Source organism: Lepidochelys kempii, chromosome 8 (assembly GCF_965140285.1).
Source record: "Lepidochelys kempii isolate rLepKem1 chromosome 8, rLepKem1.hap1, whole genome shotgun sequence".
NCBI lineage: Eukaryota > Metazoa > Chordata > Testudines > Cheloniidae > Lepidochelys > Lepidochelys kempii.
This window is the reverse complement of record NC_136387.1, coordinates 60,640,585-60,665,475: the sequence shown is the minus strand read 5'-3', so window position 1 is coordinate 60,665,475 and position 24,891 is coordinate 60,640,585. Positions and strand designations below refer to the sequence as shown.

The following is a 24,891-nucleotide window of genomic DNA, read 5'->3' as shown; positions in this document are numbered from 1 at the left end:
GCACAGCTGAGACTGCACAGCTTCCTCTCCCCAAATGCCGACGAGGTCCAGCAGCTCGGTATTGCTCCAAGCAGCGGATCGCCTGGTGTGTGCAGCAGGCATGGCCACCTGGAAAGATGCACTGAGACCACTGCATTCGTCACTGAGCAAACAGGAAGGGGACTTTCAATTTTTCAAAGGAATTTACGGGGTCGAGATGACGGTTGGTCACCTGAGGGCAGGGCAGTAGAGTTCAAACCGATGACCAGAGAGGTTGGAACAGGCATTGTGGAACACCTCCCAGAGGCCAATTGCAGTGCTGTAATCGTGACAGCGTCTACACTGGCATCGCAGCACTGTAGCTCCAGCGCAGAAAGCTGTATGTCTCTCGTTGGGGTGGTTTTTTAGAACGCTACAACTGCGCAGTTTGTGCACACTAAGTGGCTTGGCAGTATGTACACCTCGGGAGTTACAGCACAGAAACTTGCCAGTGTAGATGGGGCCTTAGAGACAGGCCTCGATTAAAACCTGAGTATTGAACATCTACAAACCTTGGGAAATTTTGGCTCTGGGTACGGGGCTGGGTGTGTGTGTCGAATTTTGTTACTTTGACCCATAACTACCAAGTCCAATAATTACCATTTTATGCATAGAAATCCTGTCATTAAGCTACCTCCTGCCAGCTTTTAAATGGATCATTTTTCATTTTGGTTCAAAGTTACTGAGTGGACAGTGTGAGATTCTTGGCTGTACAGCTTGCATACATCCTACATTTGTAACCAACATAAAGAACTATCGCCAAGAATTGCTCTTTTTCTCTTTGATTGTGTAGTGGCTCGGCATGGGGGCCTTCCCACTCTGGGTCTTTGGGAGGCCACCCCACCTCACTACATCACTGATATGTTGGCCATTGTGGGGAATGAAGCAGTCTTCACTCGCAGCTGGGGTCCAGGCCTGTGCTCAGGCTGGGTGGGAAACAAACAGTCAATTGGCCCCCGCCCTGGATCAAGGCAGGGCAACAAAGAGTCTGAGGCTCAGGCTGGTGTGCAGGCTGAGTAGCACATAAACAGTCAATTAGCCCAGGCCCTGGATCAAGGCGGGCAACCCAGAGTCTGAGACTCAGGCTTCTGGCGTGGGGAAGGGGAGACTGCCACCCCTGGGTTAGAGTGGCAGGGGGGTCACAGGCCCACCTACTCCACTGCGTCCCGGCCCAGGGCCCTAGTAGTGACAAACCACTTTGTCACTGGGTCAGCGGGGATCCATGCCACAACACGCTGACTCACTCTTTGTCAGCGTTGTGGCCAGACAGGAGTCTGCTACCCCTGGGCCACTTCCACATGCCCCTTCTTGGTGTACTTGTTGCTGTGAGGAGGGGTCGAGGTTGATGGTGGCTTCTGGGACTGCAAACAAGTCTTTGGGGGTCTGGTCCATCGGAGGTCCAGGCCAGTCGTCTTCTCCCAGCGGGGTCAGGTCTGACAGCGGTCTGGGCCAGTTGTCTGCTTCCTCCAGGTCTGAATCAGCTAGCAGCCCCGGGGGCCCAGGCCAGTCCTCTGCTCCCTCGGCACCCTCCACAGCTTCCCAGTTCAGGAGACCACAGGAGGTGTCTGGTCTCTCCGGTGGTCACCTCCCTACTGAGCTTTCTGGGGCACCTTTTATACTTCCTGCCCCTCCCACCTACTTCCTGGGGGAGGGGCAACTAGGCCCTGGTTCCTCCCACCAGGGCTCAGTGCAGGGGCCCTCCCACTCCAGGTCCTCAGGAGGCCACCCTGCCTCACTACAGAGTGGTTACTAAAAAGATGAAAGCTTAAATTCCATGAAAGGTGATTGATTATTCCAGTCACACACATTTATTAAGTCCTGTAGTCACTGAATTATTAAACTAAAACAATGTTTAATATTTTAAGAATTGCCCTGTGCTTCAAGATATCTTCACCAGAATTCTCCAAGCAAAAAAGGCTTGACACATGCCAATGATGGGGCTGTGAGGATGACTTGAATAGTAAAGATTTTAAAAGGTAAACTCTCCCTTCCTCCTCTCATTTCCCTGTAGAGACCTAATTTAACAAGTGGAACTGCATCCCCATCAAGATCTCCTACTTCAAACTCAGACAAGACTTGACTGTTATTCTTAAGATTATCCCTTCAAAATAAAAGCCATAGGAATTTAGGGGCAGATTTTAAAATGTGTTAAACACCTAAAGATGCAGGTAGGTGCCTGGTGAGATTTTCAAAAGTGCCTAGGCATTTTGAGCACCTAACTCCCATTGAAATACCTGAAATACCTTTAAAAATCAGAGCTTTAGCACTTACTGGAACACGGGCTCCGTGAACATCTGGTCTTATTTCTCAATGACAACTGATTAAAGTGGTTTCACTTTCATTCCCTGATATACTAGCTTTGCAAAAACTTGTCTTGTCTCCTCAAATAAGCTCCTTAATATAGTAGATCAGTATAATTTTTCATTAGGAATCTGTTCTTTGGCCATTTATTTTATTTTTGTAACGTGCCCTCGTCTTATGCTAGCCACGGTTCTGAACCTACAAGCACCTCAACAGATGAATAACTTTAGAGATGTGACTAGGCCCATTACAACTTGGAAGCAAGTGGTTCTATTCTGTTCTATATAGGTTCTTATATCCCTCTCATCATAGGACTTGAGTGCCTTCCATTAGTACATTGCGCAACATGGCTAACATCCATCACATTAGGTTCATTCTCTTTCCCTCCATTTCAATGGCACTACTTATGTCTCTAAATTATTTATGTGTGTGTGCATGTTTGCAGAATCAGAGAAGAAGGTTGGCTACTCGTGCTAGGCTGCCAGTGACCACTACAGCAAGTCATGCAAAGCAGTAGTGAGACACCTTACCCAGGTCCCTATTTTAAATGAAGACTTTTCCCCAAAAGGAGTTTACTTGGTTAAATAAAGATTTTGAATGAGGGGAAAGATTTTGCACATATACAAGAATTACAGTGGCAGAACCAGCAGCTCGATACAGCAAGGGAGACCCAATCAAAGATGTTCTGGGTCTAATTCTGAGAAATGCGGTCTCCCAGAGAACTTCCCCAGTAAAGGGGCAAACACCAAGTGGAACATAATGGTCACGGTGCAAGTGTTTGGGACAAAAGTGCTATAAGTCCATGACTAGTAACATCCACCCACATTCTGTATAAATTAATCCTGCTTCCGTCCCCAATTCAACAACACACTTAAGCACATGCTTAAAAAATATGTGTGTAAGACCCATTAAAGTGCTTAATATGAGCTTAAGTGCTTTGCTGAATGGAGGCCTATATTCAGTGACCTTACGGTTGTAGCATATCCCCACTTGTGTGTTATCCCAAAGATTGCCAGAATTTGTCCCTCAAAGTTTAGCAGAGAAGCTGGGATGACACAAAATTTACAAATGAATGGCAAATTAAAAGTTCATTCAACTGGTATTTAATGACATAAAGATGTACTAAATTGCTTAGTCTTGTCCCTTTATTGCTGTTCATTTAGCTGCAAATAATATAATACAAATATTTGAGTGCAAAGACTAAACTATTCAGCTTAATTTAAATAGAGAGAACAGAGAAATGTAATAAGAAAATACCAGAAAATGTAGTACTATAAAATTAATTAAATCGGCATTTTCCTATTAAAATATGCAGTAGTTAAAGGTCTTCAGTTATATAATGGCTGTAGTTAAAAATCATCACATTTTTACCTTTTGCTTAATTAATGTTTCTGTGTGCTTGTGGTACAAAACCTGTGTTTAGTGTAGGAACTATTGCAGTAACATTAATTATGTGCAAACGATAAGTGTAAAGACTTTGATGGTGACAACATTATGTTTTCTAAATACGATGGATCCAGGAGAGAGGATGAATTTTTCAAATTTTTTTAAAATAGTATTTTTGGATAAAGTTTAAAGTTCTCACTGTTAGATATGATTTTGTGGAAAGAATTCATATGTTCTCCCAGTTGAGTTTAAAAGGCATAATATCTTGTCTGAATACATTTCATCTAACACATCTTGCCAATATGCTACATATCTCTTTACAATAAGTTAAATTAATCACTGACTACAGCTTTCTGAGCCAGGTCCTTCAGTGGGGTAAATACATGTAACACCATTGAAGCCAATGGATCTACGTCCATTTGCACCAGCTGAAGGTTTGTGTTTAGGATGCTGTGTATTATACTTTGCTACATTAGTTAGAATCCAAGGAGGTTAAATTTCTTTATAACCAAATGGTAAAGTCTGATTGCACATCTTGGAACTCATTGAAGGTAAAAGAGCGTGATCGCCTTCTAAGAGCAGGATGGCCAGACTGCTCCCTTCCCTTAATCAGGTCCAAATACATGCTAGCTCTCAGGAAGCGGGGGTAACTGTCTTGTTCCATCAGCCTGTAGACTTTGGCCTGTGCTACATCAAAGCTGTCCAGTGTAGGGTGAGTAATGTTCTGAGCAGTGACTTCTTTCGTGTGGAAGTCAAGATTAACCTGGAAAAGGCCAAAAAAACATGCAGTACATTAATTCATTTTATATATGGTCATTAATAACAGTAATACTTAACTTGTGAAAACCACTTTCTACTAAAAATACTTTTAATTGCATATAATAAGTATTGTGAAATCCACTGAGTCAGCATTTGTTAACTGCTACCAAGGAATCACCACAGATCTCTACTAAGAACAGGGGAAAACTGATAATGAAAAATATGTCACTTTTTGGTGGTACCTTTTGTTTAGGGCTGACTTTCTAATGGTACCCACTGTACATTTGCTGCTGATACTGGCACAGAGAGATTTTGTGCCCAGTCCTGCAAAGTACGAGGTATCTGAATTCCCACTGAAGCCAACCGGAATCAAGGACACTCAGTCTTGCAGGTTCAGAGCTTTATATCATCTAAATTGACCAGATACTGTTTTAATCTTTCATTTCTGTGGAGCATTAGTAACACGAAGGTTAGAATATTCTAATGATTAAAGTGTGCAGCAAAATTATTTTCTAATGGATTTTTGACTACTTTGGAGGGGAAAAAAGGCATATCCAAGAGTTTTTTGGTTACAGCTTAAATACAATTATATATTACTATTGGCTATTCTCATGGAGTTGTGGATTAGTATAAGGATTATGTTTAGATCCACAATAGTGGTATATGCAGCACATAATTTAGAAATTAGTAAGTTCCATATAGCTTCAAGAATGTCTTCTGTAACTTATTTATTTTATATTTTTCAAATTCCTCTCGGTGCATTTACAAAAATATAACAACACATAGTGTGTATGTGAAAACTGAAAATCAGTTAATGATAATTAAACGACCAAGTCCACAAATTTTCAGAACCTTCCTAACTATCCTCTCAGAAAAGGCCTTTTAATATGCCCTGCTGGACAGTAAACGTAATTTCTGTTGGTGGAAACAAGTTCCAAAATTGAGGACTCTTTAATGAGAGTTCTCAACACACCAATGAACAAATCTACAGGCAGTCAGCTTGAGCATCCCAGCTGATCTCAACAGCTGGGTTGAAGCAAGACAAGAGGATACACAGGGCCCAACACATAAGGGACGGTATAGCGGAGAACAACAATCCCGTCTTTGCTGGTATCAAAGTAACAGCATATCAGTTAACTGGTCAGTATGACACTATCGGGCAATGTGTGATTTCCACCACCTGTGCTCTAGGTTCCTTCCTTCCTGTTCATCCCTTACAGGTCATCAGTGTAGCAAGATAACCTATGAACAATATATAAAATGAAGGGAGCTTTTAGGGATGCTGTATCAATAGTTCTTGCTATAGCTTGGTGTCCACCCAAGCAGTTGGTAGAATGGCACACTGGCAAAACAGTATTCCTCTTTAGAAAATTCAAAACTCCTCGGATTCACGCAGGGCCTGATCCTGGAAGGTGCTGCATGATAGAATGTAAAAGGTTGTTGAAACCACTCAGCATCTTATAGGATGGGGCCATTACTCTTTGAGAGTAGACCAAACAATAGGTTCTCTGCCTTGGCAGGAGCAGTGGTAAGCCCCGAGATCACACAGAGGGAATTATGAGCCTAATTTGTACCATTCTTTAAATCACTTTCTTGGACTGAGCAGTGATACTTTTTTCTGCACTACATCAGCAGATGATTTTTTAGATTTGCCAACATTTAACATTTTCTCTACCAACAATAAGAAAAGAACACAGAAAATAGGAGCACAGGCAATCCACCTGTTCTTACTGTTATATAGAATAATAGGTAATAGAGATGCAAAAGGCTTGTTAGGGGCCTGATCTTCTAGTCATTACTCAGCCAAACCCTCACTGACTTTAGTGGGAGTTTATCATCTGCCAGTCAGTCCATCCTCCTGCTAGTGCAGGGAAAATAATTATTATATTCATTTACACAAAGGGCTCTTTACAACACTCTGACAGTTTAATATAATTTGCATCCACTTTAAAAGCCTTTTACACTTCCAGAGCAGTGTAAATGAGAATGAGTCCCAATGTATCTTGTATGTGTTTGTTTATAACATACCATACTATAGACTCATCACTCAGAGATTCCTTCAGAAAAAATAAAACAAACAAAAAAAAAATCCCAAACCTATGCCAATCAAGTCTTTTCTCTGCTTAAAATGTTATAATCATTACCTTGAAGGGTATGTTTAATTTATTGATTTTGTTTATTCATTTGGCATATTAAAGAAATCATCAGAAATCTCAGCAATATAATAATCTGTAATGCTGGTTTAGCAGGCACAATAATTCTACTGTTCTAGAAGCAAAGTTAAATGTACACAAAACACTGTTTGACAAATGACTGTTACTGTTGGGTGTGTGCATTATTGTGACAACATACCTTAAATTTATTCAACATGATGTTAAATCAGATGTTTGTATATAGCAATGAGAAGTTTGAAAATTCCTTTAACTAGCATGACATATTTAGACCTATGGTCTTTTTTGTAGGGTTAAAAGAATAACATGGGGGCAGGGTGCGCGGAGAGAGAAAGAGAAAGTTCTGTGGGTGTTGGGTCCCATACTTTCTTCCAAAGCAGTTATTTGATATTTAAGATGCAGCATTCCTGTGGCAAGGTACACATGATAAACTACTGCAACTTCATCAAATGTTGACCTTCATAGCTGAATGGATGATGATTCTGTGTATGCATTTATGAAAGGCAGATTCTATCAGAGGCAGCTTGTATCAAGAACTGTATATCTTCAGTTTTTACTGTACCTCTTTTGGAGCATCTTTTCTTATGAACGTCTCATAAATTGTCTTGGCTTTAGGAAGAAGTTGATGAGATGTTTTGTTCTTCTTATAATCCTCACAGGCTATCCAAAACTCAATGTTCTCCTCGCTGAACTCAGTTTTCAGAAACCTTGTAAAGGCATCCAGTCCGGCTATAAAAGGGAGCATTGTATTGCTTTAATTCACAGAAGCATTAAAAGACCATCCCTCTTAGACACTAGAACATAGTTCCTCTGTTTAAATTATGTAACAACACATGTTTGGTCTCATTTTGAACTCTTCTGTGACTTCATATTACAGACTTTTCTTTTACATCACAAAATAAGTACAATTTAATTGTTTTGCAGTCAGTGCAGAGGTATTGATATCAGGCTTTAGGCATAAATTTTAAATATGGCCTTTGATTTTGGATGCCCCCTTTGGGACACACAGGGCCTAATTTTAAAAGATGCCGACCCACATAACTCCACTTGATCTTAATATCAACTATGGATGCTCAGAATCTTAAAAAAAACAGACCATACGTGGTCACAAGTTGAGAACTCAAAAACCAGAGGCACCCAAAAATGTGGCCATTATTGACCATTTTGGCCTTAGTTTTGCTTCTAAATCAGACTTAGGATGCCTCAAATGCCATTTAAATCTTGACTGTATTCACAAATAGGCTGTTTCCCAGAAATTAGCCTAATTCAGAAGATAGTTTAAAAGATAACGTAAATAGAACCTTTACAATTTTCTTTGCATATAATTATCATTGCCAAGTTGTTCATGGTATCCCCTTTATTAAATATACTTGATGTGCAGAAATAACTGGAATGTTATTACTGTCAATTACCTGCAATGGGAAAATTGTAAAGATTGTAATGGTCACCACTATACTGGAAGACTCGTTTTTGCTATGTACAGCATTTATCTTTCAAGGGAGGAAAAGAAACAACCCTTTTATCAGTAACTTAAGTGTCAGGCATTAGGCAATTATACGTGTCATGGGTGGCTGACCACTTTTGTCTGTTTTGTCTATATCCATCCCTGGGCCTTTGTTCTTGCCCTCCATGAACATTTTAGCAATGTTGCAATCAAAGATGGCATTTGATGTAAACATTGGTATTAACACCTTGGTCATGTCCAGCATGGCCTGCCAAATCTGCCGGCAAATCTTTGTCTTCTACACCTCCATTATAGCCTAAATATGCCTCAGCGTGCCTTATCCAGCCTCATGTATGTAGCAAAATTCTCCAAGCATCTATTTGATTTTTCACACTTACTCTAAAATGTCAGTTCCCATCAAGAAAACACTACTAACCTTTCTGGGAAAGCAGTTTGTCAAAGGATTCACCCCATCTCACTGCTTCTTCAGGGGGCACACTGTACAAGACACAAAAAGTGCTTCTCATGAAGTGTGTGTTTTGTATATTTATGAAGCTATTGTAATATATATTACCTGCTATTTCTCTCACTTTGTCTTATTGCACAAGCTGTCTGATTAGATTATTTTAGAAAATAAGTTCTTTCTGCTAGAGACTTCAAAAAATTTGGTTGATGTTTTGCCCATTGAAATAACACTTAGAGAAAATGTTTAAAGCAGAGCATTATGTCTTGAGTGCTTGTTTGCATTGTGCTCCAAATCTTTAAGGAAAATTTACATCATGCAAGGTAAAGATCATAAGCAAACCAGGTCAAGTACTTTTTTAACTTTGAAAACAGAACGGCTTAGTAGCTAAACTGACATACTCTTTCAGAGATGTGATTTTGATTGCAATCTGTCCGAGGCTATGTTACCATGGTCTATTTTTAACAGAATACAGGAAATTCAACAGTTTGAACACAAAGTCACCACAGCATGGTAAAGACAATAGTCTCATAAGGTAATAACACACGTAGCCTGGTTTGTTTACCACAAACATTTTTCAAATGTCATGTTATTTTGAGAGACTGGGTTCTTTTTATAAAACTCCATGTATTCTTTATCAAATATGTCAAGCTGCATGTATTCTTCATTGATCTCAAACTTTCCACTGTTTAGGACAATGGAGACAAACTATTTCACATCTCTTGATAAAAACGTTTGTAAAATTACTTTTGTAACACTTGATAGATTAATCCTGAACACACAGCTAGGTTGTATTTTTATTTCTGAAAAAAGAAATGGAGTAGGGTCTGAGGCGACATTGTACCAGGACTCTGAACCTGGTCCTAAGTCTGAATCTGAAGATCAATATATTTAGTCAATTTCTGAATAATATACTTACCACATAGCAGTTTTCCTCTGCAGAGCTAAAAGCATGTACAAATGAAAATTGGTCTCATTATCCCCAGATAGAAAAACTGAGGCACGAAGAGGTGGAGTAACTTGCCTGAAGTCACACAGTAGATTTGTGGTAGAGCTGGACATGGAGTCAGGAGACCTGATTTGGTTCTCAGTCCAGTGTCTTGGGATCAATAGTGTAGTCAAGATAAACTGAGTTTGCCCACTTCTCATTTGGGGAATATGGAGTTTAATTTAGGTTAGTCTACCCCCCTTCTTTTTTACCACCACAACACTGAACTGGACCCAATTCCCTCCCAATAGAGAATAAAGTTTGGATGTCTTTTGACCTCCAAAAAGAGTGGTAGGAAAAGTTTTCTAGGCATCTGGGTCACTTCTGCAGTTAATTAGAATGGCCCTGGATCTCTGAATAAAGTGCATAACTCACTTTTTCAGCTTAGCCTTCTCTTACCAACAACGAAGGGGAGATGGGGAACATAAACCCAAATCCAGCTAACAAATGAACCACCCTGCCAATTCTTGTGTGGAAAGAAGAATATTTGAATGTATGCTGGATTTTATTCTTTGGATTTTTTAAGTGCTTGGATATTATAGTAGTAAACATAGTACAAATACCTAGATGGATAGATTCAAGTGCTTAGGTTTCAGGCCACTGGGAACCTTTATTATAGACCCAGAAACATAGTTTAGGCCTTGAGAGCCTCGTCCATAAAGATACTTTTCAGCCCATTGTCCAACTCAGTATGGTCTTGAAAAGTGAAGATAGCGGTTACTCAAACAGTGAATACCCTCAAACAGGCAGTGTTCTGGTCAAAAAAGGACAGCTTCCCCTGGCATGTTATTCACTACTGGAAGCCTGAATTCTTGTCCAAACTGGTTAGGATTAATAAAAAAAAAATGAAAAGAAAGAAGAGGAAAACAAATAGAAGTCATTAGATGCTCTGAAACTGTCTGTGGTGGAAAGGATGGAACTTTTTTGGCCATGGAGTTTTTGTGGTTTCCCAACAGCAGGGAGCTGCAGAGGCAATTCTCAAACAAATTACCAGTGAAACCCTGGCAAAACTGTAGTCCCTGGCAAACTTCCCAATGGCTTTGTTGGAGCCTGCATTTCATGCTAGGGATTTGTAAGGGAAATAGTACAGCATGATACTGTACACTCAGAGCTTTTATGAGGACACTTGGAGGTTTATGTCAACAGGGTCATTGGTCACTAAATTATTTCAAAGGAGATCTTTCTCAGAAACCATAAGATTTCCAAGGAAACAGAAATGTTTGTCAGCTACAAAAGGGCCTGAGCGTGCCACCTTACAATCAGTGGGGTGACTTGCAAACTAAGGTGCTCATCAATGTGAATAAAGCTGGGACTATCTGGTACTACATATAAAAAATAAACAATAAAAATAAACTGGCCCATAAGCACTAGGTACACAAGGACAAATTCCACTGGGCCTAGATTACATGAAAATTATTGGTGATATGAAGAGTACCCAGTATATTTTCTTTCATCCCTGCCCTTTTCCCATTTCCCCCAATTGAGGAAAACTTGATGTATCATAGAGTTAAATAAACCTGTGGATTAGATTATGATCATATTCATTCTGAATAATACTTTATACATGAAATAGTCCTTTTGAAGTCTATGGGACTACTGGGAACTAAAGTATTGTTCTCTGTGAATACCAGTATCACAGTCTGGCCCACTGGAGTGCAAAAACACTCTTTGTTAGCAAACTTTATATATACTGTATGTATGCCAGGTTAGATAACTTGCATTGCATTATGCTAAACTTTAAAATAATATAGATCTTAAAAGCATTATTCGATGCAAAGCTTGAATGTACACGCCAAAGCAGAGACGGCCATTTTCTGATAGGAATTCTCAGTCTCTTTATATTTTACAATGCTCACCTTGAAGCTTTTGTCAAGTTCTCAAATTTCTCAAGACTGACACTTTCATGGAATTCAGCCTTTTGCAGGAGAAGGCTCAGCCTATTTCTCTTTTCCTTAGACCTGCAAGAGAGTTTTAGCAGCTTTAAAGCAACCTTTGTGAAAGTTTTAAAATGTTCCTCTTTGACTAATTTTTCTCTCGGCATAGTTGATCATTTCCTCATACACACAGTTACACTAATGTTGGTGCTATTTCTCTTTATTTGTCAGGCAGATTAATGAATTTCCTCCTTATATCTTTCCATACATTTAAATATTGAAGCATATCAAATTATTTACGTATAAAAGGGTAATGAATGTCTTCATTTTCAGGCTTATTTTTCCCCATTTATTTTGAAGATAGGTTTTTTAGGGGCGTTAATGCTGATGAATCTGTAAGAGTGGGTCAACATCTTCTGTTCATTCTTAATAAAGGATGAAAAAATGCTTTTCCTCCCATCAATTGTAGCTGCTAAAAAGAAACTTCCATGGATCAAAGTTAGTCAGATTTTCAAAAATTATTTCTCTAAGCTTCACCTTAATAACTCCTCTTTCTTGTTTGTTTTGCTTGATATATTATTTGATTTGCTTCTTATTCTTGCCCTTAAAAAGTATTCCCTTGGTAAATGAATATTTTATGTGTACATTTCCAGTCTAGCAGTTCATTAATTTTTACAGATATCTGTCACAAATACAAAGAACTGTGCCTTAAATTCACACTTATCAACTATGCAATAATAATCCCTTGTCTACATAGAACACTTGAGAGTATCAGTAAAACCTTGGAACTTACCTGGTCTTGATTTCTTTTTTTGTCTCCTCTTTATTTGTGGATTTCATACCTTTACAATAGGTCTTCTCCTTCAAAGAGGAAATATTTAGATGGGGAAATAAAAACAGTGGATTCTCCATCTTCCTCTGACAAGGATTCTGATGATCTCAAAATGCTTCTCTAGCTTGCTTGCAGCAGTTCCATTTATTGTACCTTGTATGTTTCAGTTCAGGAGGGTACACATGCACAGAAAGTGACTCCAAGTTGCTTCTCAATTGGTAGTTGAGAGGTGCCCTAAACAGGTAGCAGAAAAGAGGGGGTTCTCCACTTCCTCTGTAACGAAAGCTGCCCGTACACAAGCAGAGCTCTGTCTTAAAGCTGTCACTTAGGGAAGTGAGATTAAAAATTTGCAAAATGGCTGTTGATCAGGAGGATAAATACAGCTATTACTTCAGTGCAGTTTATGGTTAGTGCTTGTGGAACATGATATTTTGCTAGTTGTCAGCATCATTTCCCCCTAAATACTTTACTTAAAAATAAAAATTCTATATTATTTTTATGAAAGTCTGCAGAGGAGCACCGTGTTGCAAAAAATAACACATGACATTATCTTAAGCTCTTAGAATAATTTTTAAAGAAATCTAGACCAATATTTTCCATCTTGGGAGCCTAACTCTAGGCACATAAATCCATGTTAGTTACTAACTGAAAGTGGCCTGGTTCTCAGAGGTGCTGAGAACTCCCATTAAAATCAATAGAAGCTGGAGCTGCTCAGCATCTCTGAAAATACAGATTTTTTTATTTTTGGGTGACTTTTCAGAAGTGTTGAGACTCTCAAAATCCCATTGAAGTCAATGGGAGCTACAGATGATGAGCTTCTTTGAAAAGTAGGACCTGAGTGCCCATGTCCTCAAAGGTATTTAGGAACATAACTACCATTGAAATCACTTAAATATCTTTAAAAATCCAACCCTTAGTACCTAAATATAAGCTTAGATGCCTAATTTTAGGCACCTACATTTGACATTTTTGGTTTTAAGGCCGTATTGGCAGCCCTGGGTAGGTGAAATTCTCTGCTGAGCTACAACACTGTCTTCCATGTGCTGGCTCTGCAGTATGTTTAGACTCCATGCTCAGACAATCATGGGCTTTTCTTCTGAGACTGACTACAGGGTTGGGATGGTGATTGCTGCTTTGAGAACTCATGTCCTTCAGGAGCTAGCTATCGATGACCAGTTTCACATGGACACCAAAGTCACTGGTTAGAAAACTAATTTTGGTAACTAGACATCCAGGTCCAGGTGTGAATTAGTTACCTGAAGTAAAAGGCTCTTACTCAATTCCCAATCCCTTGATCTATGCACTATAATAAATTGGATTTGTTTTTAAAAAGCAAGCTGCCTAGAATCTTATGGCAGATCAGGAATTGGAATTTTATACAACTAAACAGTTAACTGCATTCCTGATAAGTGTATCAATTGCTTCATTGAATCAGTTTGGAAAATCCCAACCCTTTCCCATATATCTGTCTGTATTAGCAGTTCTGGTTAATTGCTTACTGCATAACAGAAAACCCCACTTAAATGCATTAATAGTTTTTGAAAGAGATACAATTAAATGGATTGCTGCACTTACCATGCGGGAAAACACCAGACGAGAAGAAAAAATAGTTGATTGATCAAAATGTGATGTTGGAAAAAGTCTGGAACAAAGCATTCCAATATCGTATCACAGAAGTTAGAGGTGGAAAGGACCTATTAAACCCCCAAATCAATTCTCCTGTCTATCTCACTTTGTTCTCTACTATACATTTTCCAGTGTCTTGTCCAATCTTCTTTTAAATGTATGAGGCTTTTATCATTTTCTTTGGGAGTGAGTACACTATTTACACTTCTTAGAAAATGTGTGTGTGTTTTTTTAAACTGATAAAGAAATCTGTGTTGTGCATTCAGCCCCAGTGCAGCATGGACAGCTGGCCTGGAAGCCAGATGCTGTTAAAAAGTGAGTTCTGCTTAAGTTTCTTTAAATGACACAAAACCATGGCAAATGGGTGACCCATTTAAACCAGGTTGAGCTTTACTAGTAATATTTCTGCAAGTGGTTGGATGGATCTGTGTGTTACCATGAAGTACCCACAAGAAATCAGAGATATTTTTTTTTAAACCAGTGGATATTTTTCTACACCAATTAAAAAAGAAAAATATTTTCTGTAGAAAATCCTGTCATTAAATAGTCACTGATTCATTAATTTACAGCAGAATATTTGTTTTGATCACACCGACCATCATCTTCCCTCCTGAAAAACTGCCCAGTTACCCTGAAAACAAAGCCATGGGAACTGGCTAAGAAGAAGGTAACTGGAGAATATAGCTGTCAGTAGTAGTTTGAATCATTGAGATTGTAGACTGGGATTAGACACAACCTTCTGTTTGGCTGTGTCTTGGATTATATGAACACCATGGTATTATTCATTTTGTGATTTAGGCATATGGAAAATTATCACAGATTGATCCACATTATCTGATATTATAATATATACCTGAGTTTTGTATAATGTAAGTGCTTCAGTATTCACTTAGAGCAAGAACAAACATATATGTTACTGCAATACCATACTACTTCTGAAATGCTATTTAAAAGTAAATAAAAAAAAAAAAAGTAAAAGTAAAAGTAAATTTAAAAGTGATAATATCTTCCATTTCATCCCCAAGGATCTCAAGAATTTTCCTTGTACACAGTCAACAAAAAATCATCTAATCCACCATGAAAATGCTGCTGTCTCTGGGGTGAAACAATAGCTGTTTAGCAGAACACAGCAAAACTACAAACAACTTAGATGAAAAAGTTAAGCCTACCTTAAAAAAAATAAATTGCAGGGGGGATTTAGGTCAGATGAATGTCATTGCCTGAGTTAGAATTTGTCCAGGATGCCAGGGTAAGCATCCATATTCTCTCAAATAGTGTCGTAGGAATCTTGGTTTTATCTCACATTCAAGATGCATCAGCCCCAAAAAGAACAGTACCCCTCAATCACATGATAGGATCCTGTTTCAGTACTGACTGAGAAGCACAAGCACAGAATTATGTTCTAAATTATTCACATGTATGTGTTCCTACAAGGTCTGTTGTCTTTTTGCTGAATAGGTCTGAACTGCATAGTTTGGGAGCTGTGCGAGGATCATAGCACAATGTGGGACAGCTACAGGTTACCGTTACTTTGAGCCACCTGGTAGCTTGCAAATAGTGTTCTGTATGACCATGTCAGTGATCCAAGTTCAATAGCTATCTCATTTTCTCACTCCCAACGAAAGTGGGATTTGGACATGTCACAGCATAGAAAAACCTTGCAACTCTTCAGGTAACTTTGATATGCTTATGAAGAAATATTTGTCCTAGTCTCCTTGGCAAGGGTGCTATTGTGATGCAGTCCATCGTGTGGGGAGGATTTGATGAGTTTCTGCTAGAGGTCCAGTGATGGCCCACCTTTGCTAAACAGGGTTAAAATAAAAACAGAAATATATGATCAGGTAAAACTCCGGTGACTTTTTAGAAGAGAGACTAAGTCAATGTCTCAAGCAGTGGCAGTACGTGAAACCATGTAGTTTATCCTGGCTTCAGAGTAGCAGCCGTGTTAGTCTGTATTTGCAAAAAGAAAAGGAGTACTTGTGGCACCTTAGAGACTAACCAATTTATTTGAGCATAAGCTCAAGAGACATGTCTACCAAAAATGTCTACAAGATACAATTAAAAATTACACTATAGTGTGAGCTCATTGGTCTACTTCTAGTTTTCTGCACAGCCAGGCAATGGAGCCAGGTTTAACACTGAGTCCTATACTCTTGGTCCCCATAACACCAGGGCTGCATGTGCTGTAGAGACATGCCAACCTTTGGGAAAAAGATAGGGCCTCATCATCACTCAGTAAGACCCTATGTGGTCAGTAAAGAGTTTTGAAGAGACGTCCACCAAAGGCCTCCTTAGCAGGGTTGGGATGGTCTGAGGTAATCAAAGTGGTGAGGAGAAAAGGACAACATATTTCCATTAGGAATATAAAGTTCCCAGAAAGGGGAAGAAAAAGAGGTTCGCTTTTGTGATTCTGCATCATATCGCTTATTGCCATAGAAGTACTTAATGTGAAATGTATGTCACAAAAGTTGGGTGGAAAATACCCAGTTAGAAACCACATTCTAATATCTATGAATCTTTGAGAGATAGAGTTACATTTTTAACATGTATTTCCAGTTTCAGTGTTAGTCTGTACATCACATCCTGCTTATTGTAAATTAGGGTTAACCACATAGCAGCCTTTAGTTATGGCTTCTGCCTGTCACGAAAAAAGTCAAACTTTATTTTAAATTTTCTGAGGAAATAATATGTGACATTTTAGCTCTTTCCCACCTATTAAGGAGTGTGTAATACTTTGTGTATGTTAATCTGTCACAATTTTATTTCATGGTAATTTAAATTCATGAATAAAAATGCTGGCAACTATAGACTTAATAGTTCATATAGCTGGATTTAAGAAAGGTGTATAAGATCAAACTCCATCCATAACCGAATTACTTTCTGGTGGCCTTACCCACTAAGTCATCTGTTCCAAGCCCAACCCAGTGTTGGTTTCTCTCCCATGGTATATTTTGAATGGCTTGCCCAAAGGACTTTTAAATGACTTAGAGCAAGGAGGTTACATTGTAGAGTCTTGAAATTTTAGTTTAGTAAAGCATGCCAATAGCATGAATATAGTATATGGCACTGTAATATGCAGCTCCTGAGAATTCATTCTGAATTATTGAAAGAAACCATGGAATGACCATCAACTCTTATTTTTAATCCATTCATTAATGGAAAATTAATATTAAATCCAGCTCCATGAAATACCCAATTTGCATAGAGCCCAGACTGTATTTTGTTAACTGCAGCCCAGGCAGTGGCTGTGGAAAGGCTGCCCCATACGTGGAGCTTCAGGAGGAATTCTGGCACAACCTGAGTATCCTGGGAAATATCTACTGCAATGGCAGTTTCACCATCCTTTGAAAGGCTCCAGTGTTTGCTCCCCAGCTGCCCAACCAGTGTGAAAATGCAATTCTGTCACATTTTTCTTCCCCTCCCTTCCTATATTCTGCCCTAAATAATAGGGGCTGATTTTGGCTTCTGCTTTGGCTATTATAGACTGCCCTAGTGGTGGATAGGGGTTGTATAGGAGTTGCAAGGCACTGGGGCAGAATTCCCCTAGCACAGAAGCTGCATAGGGTGATGTAAATGGCCCTATGCTGCTTTCCCTGGGAAACTCCAGGGTGAGAGGATGTATGCACATAATCCTGAGTGCTATAAGAATTCAGGGTTGCTCTAACTTGCTCTGGGGGCCATTTCAGCCTTGACAGCAGTGAAGAATCCACAGGGCACAAATGTGATGGAAAGCCAGCTTTGTGGATTTGAGCACCCAAACACCAAAGGCCATTTCTGAAAACGTGGGCAGGTCTTCTGTGCTCTTGTGTATGTCATTCTCAGCAGCAGCAATAAGGAGTAGCAGAAGGGAGGGAGCAGTGGCTAGATTCTATGCAGAAACATGCCTCAAATATTTTCTGATATCTGTTAGCAATAACCAGACTGGTTTATGGAGCCAAAACCTCCCCAAATTCACAGTATTTTATATTATCTGACTGTTCTTAACCAGCTGTTCTCATTGTATTGGAAACACCTTTAGATGGTCACTATCTTTGTTCAATAGAGGCCTTAGGAAAACAGACAGTTTTCAGAATAAGCTCTCAAAATATGTTTGATCTTCTGGGGAGGGGTGAAGGATAGAAAATATATATTCCCTGGTTTGCTTATGGTACAGAAATAAAGTGGTGATGGAAGAGGGAGAAGAACAGTACAGAAACAAAATGTTTAGTCCGTCAGGAGCAAAGGGAACTCACATATACAAAGAAGATCAAGAAAGCAGGCATGGTTAAGCAACATGTAAAACTAATATTTAGCATGTCTGTTGTAACGAGTTGACAGGAAACAGGGGTTTTGCTTGTGGTACAGATAAGTCAGAGGCTAACACTCCAGCAACATCCCATGTCTTACTTTTCATGAACCAAAATAGCGCAAAGTCGCCAGGCAAAAAGTTCAGTTTTGTTTATTCAGCCCAAGTATGTTATGTGCTGTTAATTGTGCACCTTGCTTTGACTCATCATTAATCTAGCTAAGCCTCAAAAAGCTGCCAGGTCCATTCCTACTAGTGCACCTTTTCCCTCTTCTCACCTCCTAAATGACCTACAACTACTCCAAAATCTTTGATACATACAATTTGATTTTGCCAATTTGGTATTTGGGCACCCAGCTAGGGTTAACCCTCACCATTACAAAAATAAATTCTGTGTACATTCCATTACTCTGATGCCACTGACTTCAGTGGGCATTGGACTGGATCTTTATGTCCTGATGCAGCAAGGCCTAATGTTAAGCATGTGATTGAAATCTGTCCAGCTTGTTATTCTACTTAAAGTTAGATATATTCTTAAAAACCTTGATGAATCAGGCTCTAGTGCTCAGCCCTTTATTAGCTGGCACATACTTGGATACCTTTTAAGATTTGTCCTTGCTATTACCTTTATCATTGTGCATGAAGCCAAAGTTTTCCTTTTGTTTACCTGACTTCAATAACAGTTTTGAGTAACTAAAATCCTTGAGTCCTTGTGTCAAACTGCCCTCTGCAGGTATCTTCTTATATCATTTGCACACTTAAGGTATCTGCACTTAATCTAATTTAATGAATGTAATACCAAAGCTCACTGAGTAAATGTGAAGAATACATCAATCCAATTCTGAACATGTGCTACTAATAATACTTGGTAGAGTCAGACAGCATGCCTGTTAATTTTTGTTCCTAACCATATATGATTTCGAATGATGAAAATTTGGTTTCGAGGGGTATTTTAGCACCCTATTTGGGGTATGATAGGTGTCACACATACCCATTTGTCTCAGTCTGATCGTGATCTTACTGAGAAATGGCCTGTAGCTAAAACAGAAATTCTCTCTTTTCACATACACAACATCAATTACAAGGTTTAATATTGATTTCTTATTGACATTTTGGAGGTTAAATGAGGGGGAAAATGCCTTTTAAAGCTAATGCACAAGATAGCAATTTGACAAGAATGCAAAGCACTTATTATTATTTGTAACTTTGCATATCTGACTAAATGCTCAGGAAGTCTAGACAATAGGGATCACCTGCAAACTAAAGAAACTGGGTGAGAAGCTTAGCTTGCTAACTGATTTCCCCCAGTATACATACAGGGCTTGATCCTTAGCCCATCGAGATCAATGGAAGTCTTTCCAATGGATCAGGCCCATTTGAGGATCCTTTCATTGAATTTGTTTGTATTCTTTATCTTCTCATCTACAAACTATCTGACAGGTTTTAAAATTTAACTTCCTCTCAACTTCCCCTGGGCATTTACTGTTAGAAGCCAGGCTAACCACAGCTTAGCTAGACAATGAGTATATGCTTAGATTTGAGTAATTCTATTGGCATTGGGAATATACATAAAAGGCCAAAGGGACTGACCCACATACAATTACTGGAATTTATTAATTTATGATGCATCAGCTAATTTGTGCATTTTCACTTTTCCTGTAGAATCATCAGCTAATGTGTGAAACCAAGACAAATCTTATCCAGTAGTAGCAAAAGTTAGTGTGGAGGAAAAAGAAGGATTGACACTTGGATAATAGTGCACATTCCTATTTTGTGCCAGAAAGCTACAGTTTTTATTGTAAATGTATAGGCCGATAGCCTGCTTTAGCTTCAGTTACCAGATAATACTTTGTGCTTATATAATAACTTTATTTCAAGGACCCCAAAATGCCATACAAAGGTGGGTAAAGTATTATTATACCCATTCTATAGATAGTTAATTTCAGGCCCAGAGAATTAAGTAACTTGCTGAAGGTCATATACATACAAGAGCAAGTCCATGGAGGATTTGGGTATAGAACCAAATCTTCTGAGTTCCAGTCCTGTTCTCTAATCACTAGACTGTAATCACAAACCCTTTTGTGAATGAGGCTAATTATTTAAAAGCCCTCAAGTTGTACAACACAAAGTCAGCTCTGCAAAGTCAAAGCAATGTTTCCTTAATGGTTTATTATAGCTAGAAGAGCACAAATACCCTTGTTAAGAGATTTCATGGATAGGTCCAAATAGAATCATAGAACTGGAAGGGACCTCACCTGGAGGAATCTTTCTCCGATGACAAAGCAAAAGCTTCTGAGGATCCCACAAATACAGGAAGTTCCTTAAGACTCTCTTTTAGGGTCAAATCATGGTCCATTTGGACATGTGCTGATTTTGATAGGAGTCTTTCCGTTGATTTTAATGGGTATTGGGTTGGGCCATGAGAGGCAATGGCAAAACTATCATTGATTTCCATAGGACCAGAACACTGCCTTTATTAAAGAATATTTGGTAGATAACATTAGTAATGGAATATGTGGCTTAAGTTCTTGATTTGAACATATGTTTCTTTTTTATGCTACAGCTTTGAAACCAGCAGAATTTTAATTCACTCTAGGTACATGCACAGCTCTGATTACATGAATGAGTTCAGTTGGGCACTGAGAGGTACAGTGGAATAAGCAATTATTGAAGTCCCTTTGAGTCATTTGTGTTTTGATTGAGTCCTTCTTTTAATGGTTTTTATCCCTTTGCCAGCCAAAATGTTAACTTTGCCTACTTTACCCCAATGCCTGTGTTGCATCACCAGTACAGGTTTATCCACAGGGGGATCCTGCAGCTGCTTCCATTCAGATCAGTTTGTGCCAGCTGCATGGCTTGCTTGACTTTCAGTGATGTGTGTGTTTGTGTGTATTTTATCTGCCAGGGTAGGAAACAACATTCATCTGTTGTGCCAAGACTTGAACATTCTCATGCCACCAAGTCTTGGCTGTACTGTCAATGACAAGAATGGAAAGAAACTCTCTTGAGGAGAATAGGCTGACAGTGTATTCCATTTCTTTCTTCCCCCTTCTCTCAACAGTCTGCTTCACCTTCCTGATTTTGAGAGGAATGCAATTAGCAGCGAGGAATTGCTGTTATTTTAAAACCAAAACTTAAACTGACTTTGCATTAAGTATGTCTTTCTGAACCTTCCCGTAGGTTAATTTGAGAGTGTGCATAAACTTTCAATTTTATTATAGTTATTATTTGGGGATTACAAAAAGGCCCTCCATGCATAAATTCACCATCAGTTCATAAGGATTACTTAAATGAATAGAAATGATGCATATAGCAGTTGTGCAGGATGCTGTAGTTGATTCTCCTTAAAATTATATTATTCAAAATGGTACTGGACAAAGAACTGAGAATTCATCCTATAATTGCCCTGTATTTACAGCTGCTTGTGTCTCCAAATGACTTTAGCCACAGGAGACAGTTAGAGTGGAGATTGCTAAAAAGCAGTATTCAGCGGGTTCTTTACAGACTCAAATCAAGGAGATCAGCACTATATTAATGCTGGATTCACCAAAGAGCTATTGGGAGGGTATTGTTTTCTTAATGATAAATGAGTTTGCATTTATGTTTGTAGTTCTTCAATAGTGTATGCTCCTTGGGGCAACGACTGATCATCCTCTATGTTTTTGTGATGACACCCTTCCGTTGGTTATCAGTGGCAATTTAACCAGTACCAAAGACACAGGCCTCTGACACTTAAGTAAAAGGACTCCATTAATTGGACAGTGCTAGAAGCCTCATATTCTGTATGTAGGACAGCCATGATCAGATACACCTAGCCAATATGTTAAATTCTGACAGTGCTGAGGACTGAGTGAGGCCCCATTCAGTAATGACATGCATCTGCGTGGCTCCTTGGAACCATGTGCAGTCCTACTGAAGGCAATGGGTTTCCTTATGGGCACTGTCTAAAGTGCTTGGGGGATCTGCTCAGATGACAGAGACTGAGGCGTGGCCACTGCCCTTTGAAGGAGTGGTGAACTAATTAGTGAGTTTGTGTTGATCAAGAAGGTCTTGAGCAGTGTAAGACATACATTTCTGGGGTGCAAGGCTGGGACTGGGGGAATTTGCTGGTCTCTCTCTATATATAGTTCATGAGTGGCTTGGGAAAGCCTTCATGCAACTTAGCTGGGTATGCCTCTGCATGCTGATGGCTGAGTGAACAGAACCTGGAGGAGTTTGCTACTCACTGGCATAGCAGTTTAGGAGACAGCCTAGGCAGGAGAGGAAAAGTGGGCACAGCAATTCCACAGTCCAGATTGCATCCCGGGGCACGTCACATCTATGAAATCAGTTTCATTGTATTACCGGTCTATCAAAATGACCCTTTTGATCGCTATCACTTCAACAAGAGGGTGTCAGAGTTGAGAGCTTTGTCTGTTGATGCATCCTGCTGCATGTCTCTCAAAGATAAGGTGGTTTGGAGACTGGATTCCACCTTTTATTATAAAAGTAAATTCGATGTTTCATTGAGCACAAGAGATTTCATTCCCTTCTTTGTGTCTACATTCTTCTCACGCAAAGGAGAAGCTGTAATATTTGCTGGATGCCAGTAGAGTCTTAAAAGTTTCATCTGAAAAGAATTGAGATCAAAACAGACAAATGAACAAACAGCCTTACTGGTCTTATTTCATCCAAGAAAAAGGTTCTAAGACATGTCAGTCATCCTTCTCATGGTGGATACGCTGGTGCATTGCCAAGGAACGTAGAGCAAAAAGACTCACTCCTGCAATGGGCATCAGAGCTCACTCAGTACAAGCTGTGCCAGCATCATGGGCTCAGAAAGGACAGGCCATTAATGATGTAATCTGTAAAGCTGTAATGATGAAATATGTAAAGCTGCAACTCGATCATCGCTGCATACATTTTCCAAGTTTTATAAGATACTCAGTCATCAGCTGCTACATCTTTCTTCTCAGTGACATTATTTGTTCTTTCCCTAGGAAGTCTGTCACTGCTGAGAAAATCACACACTGAGGATGTGTGGAACTAGCCCTAAAAGAGAATGGGAGAATTTGTGGTTGCTTACCTGAAAATTTTCCCTTCTTCAAAGGGAGAAGTCCACAGATTTGGCCCTCCCTGAAAAAGGGAGATCTGTTTAACTTATGATTAAAGTTGTCTGTAGTAGTTTAATTTTTTTCTTGTTGATCAGAATGTTCTCTTGTTGAGTATTATTTTTGCAAGGTCCAGGACAAGAGAATTGTTGTTTGTTTCATAGTGCAGAATCAAGAGAGCTTTGGAAGCCTCTCAAAACTGAGGGGATCTCTGGAAGGTGAGAGCTAGTCCCTTGTCAGCTGTCCAATCAACTTTGATTCTGCACCCTACATCTGGTTGGACAGGATCCACACTGGGGATCTGGGCACTTACCCCTTTGAAGAAGGGAAAATTTTCAAGTAAGCAACCCCAAGTTGTCCCATATCACAAGGGAGTATGTTCCACATACACTATATTAAATGCTGAGTTCTTAAAGAGAGAACACAGAGAGACTACTGATTGTGATAAGAGCCTTCATTTAGAGTGTTATGAAGGATGATCTTAAAAACATTCCCTTTTCTTTTTACTGCAACAGAAACTGAAGAAATTAAAATTACATGTTTTGAATGAATTTGCTTGGGGAAACTAACTCTACTGCTCATAGGAAATATTTCAACAATTTATCAAAATATCATGAATATTTATGATGAATTTACTCACTCTTGGAAACTGTAATTGGACCAACCATTTCATAATGATATGATAGTGATGAAAAGCCAACATATGGTTGTTTTGTTTATCTTCAGATAAAAACCCATTTTTGCTTCATGGAACAATACCAGAGTGAAAATAGTTTTATTGTAAATCTCAAGTAGAGAAGCTGCAGTTTGGTAATTCAGTAATTTTCTATAGCTCAACTCTTAAGAGACTCATTACAAGGAAGGAACTCAACATGCAGGATTCTTCAAAGTTAATGTAAGAAATGCATTAACTTGATTCAACATAGTTCATTTTACAAACATTCTTTTGTTGCTGTTGTCTAAAATGAAGAAAGCAAAATTTCATTGCTTCATTTACATGCTACTTACAAAAAATATAATTGGTTGCTTATTCTCTTCCAAGGATCTCAAAAACAGCTGTGCAAAATGTTCACATTGAAACATCTAACCACCTCTCATCTGGTTCTGCATTTTGTTGAAACTCAGGCGATGTTTGTGGACAAACTTTACTTTCGGCAAACCTAAACCCAGTTTGAGAGAATATGGGCTGGATTATGGGTATTTTAAGGCAAAGGACCCCATTACTTTTCTCAGGACTACTTACATTGTAGTAAGCAGTAAATAGTAAGTAATACATGCATAGTAGTAAGCAGGTATTCGTAAATAGTTGGGTAGTAAGATGCTACCCAATATGGATAAGGGTGGCAGAGCCCAAAGCATGCAAATCTCTTTTTTTTTTTTTTTTGTATTTTGATCCTGAAAGCTGGTGAAACTGTCAGCAGTTGTGATGGAGTTTGGAGATTCATTCAAATGACAAATCTGTCTATATGACTAGGTCCATACATCATTCACCTGAGAATGAAATTTGCAAGGTGTAACCATTATGGGTAAATAATCAAGAGGGTTTGCATAAAAACTCCTATAAAGGAAAACCTGCTGATCCTTTTACCCAGTCCACTGTTTTATTCACTTGATCAAACTCCTCTCTTAATTACTGTCTCACTTGGATTTATAC

At 39.0% G+C, this 24,891-nt stretch overlaps 1 protein-coding gene and 1 long non-coding RNA gene across 5 annotated transcripts in view; one reads left to right on the top strand and one right to left on the bottom strand.

Moving 5' to 3' along the window:
* The window catches only part of LOC140915982 (uncharacterized), a 179,741-nt gene that overhangs the window by 67,890 nt on the left and 86,960 nt on the right, over positions 1-24,891 (top strand). The gene's annotated exons all lie outside the window — the stretch shown is intronic.
* Positions 1,759-12,709, bottom strand: RGS18 (regulator of G protein signaling 18). The gene is made up of 5 exons (XM_073356712.2): positions 12,198-12,709; positions 11,387-11,488; positions 8,516-8,577; positions 7,198-7,364; positions 1,759-4,468 (listed from the first exon to the last, which is right to left on the bottom strand). The coding sequence occupies exons 1-5, from the start codon at positions 12,314-12,316 to the stop codon at positions 4,208-4,210; spliced, it is 711 nt and encodes a 236-aa protein (XP_073212813.1). The 5' UTR covers positions 12,317-12,709; the 3' UTR covers positions 1,759-4,207.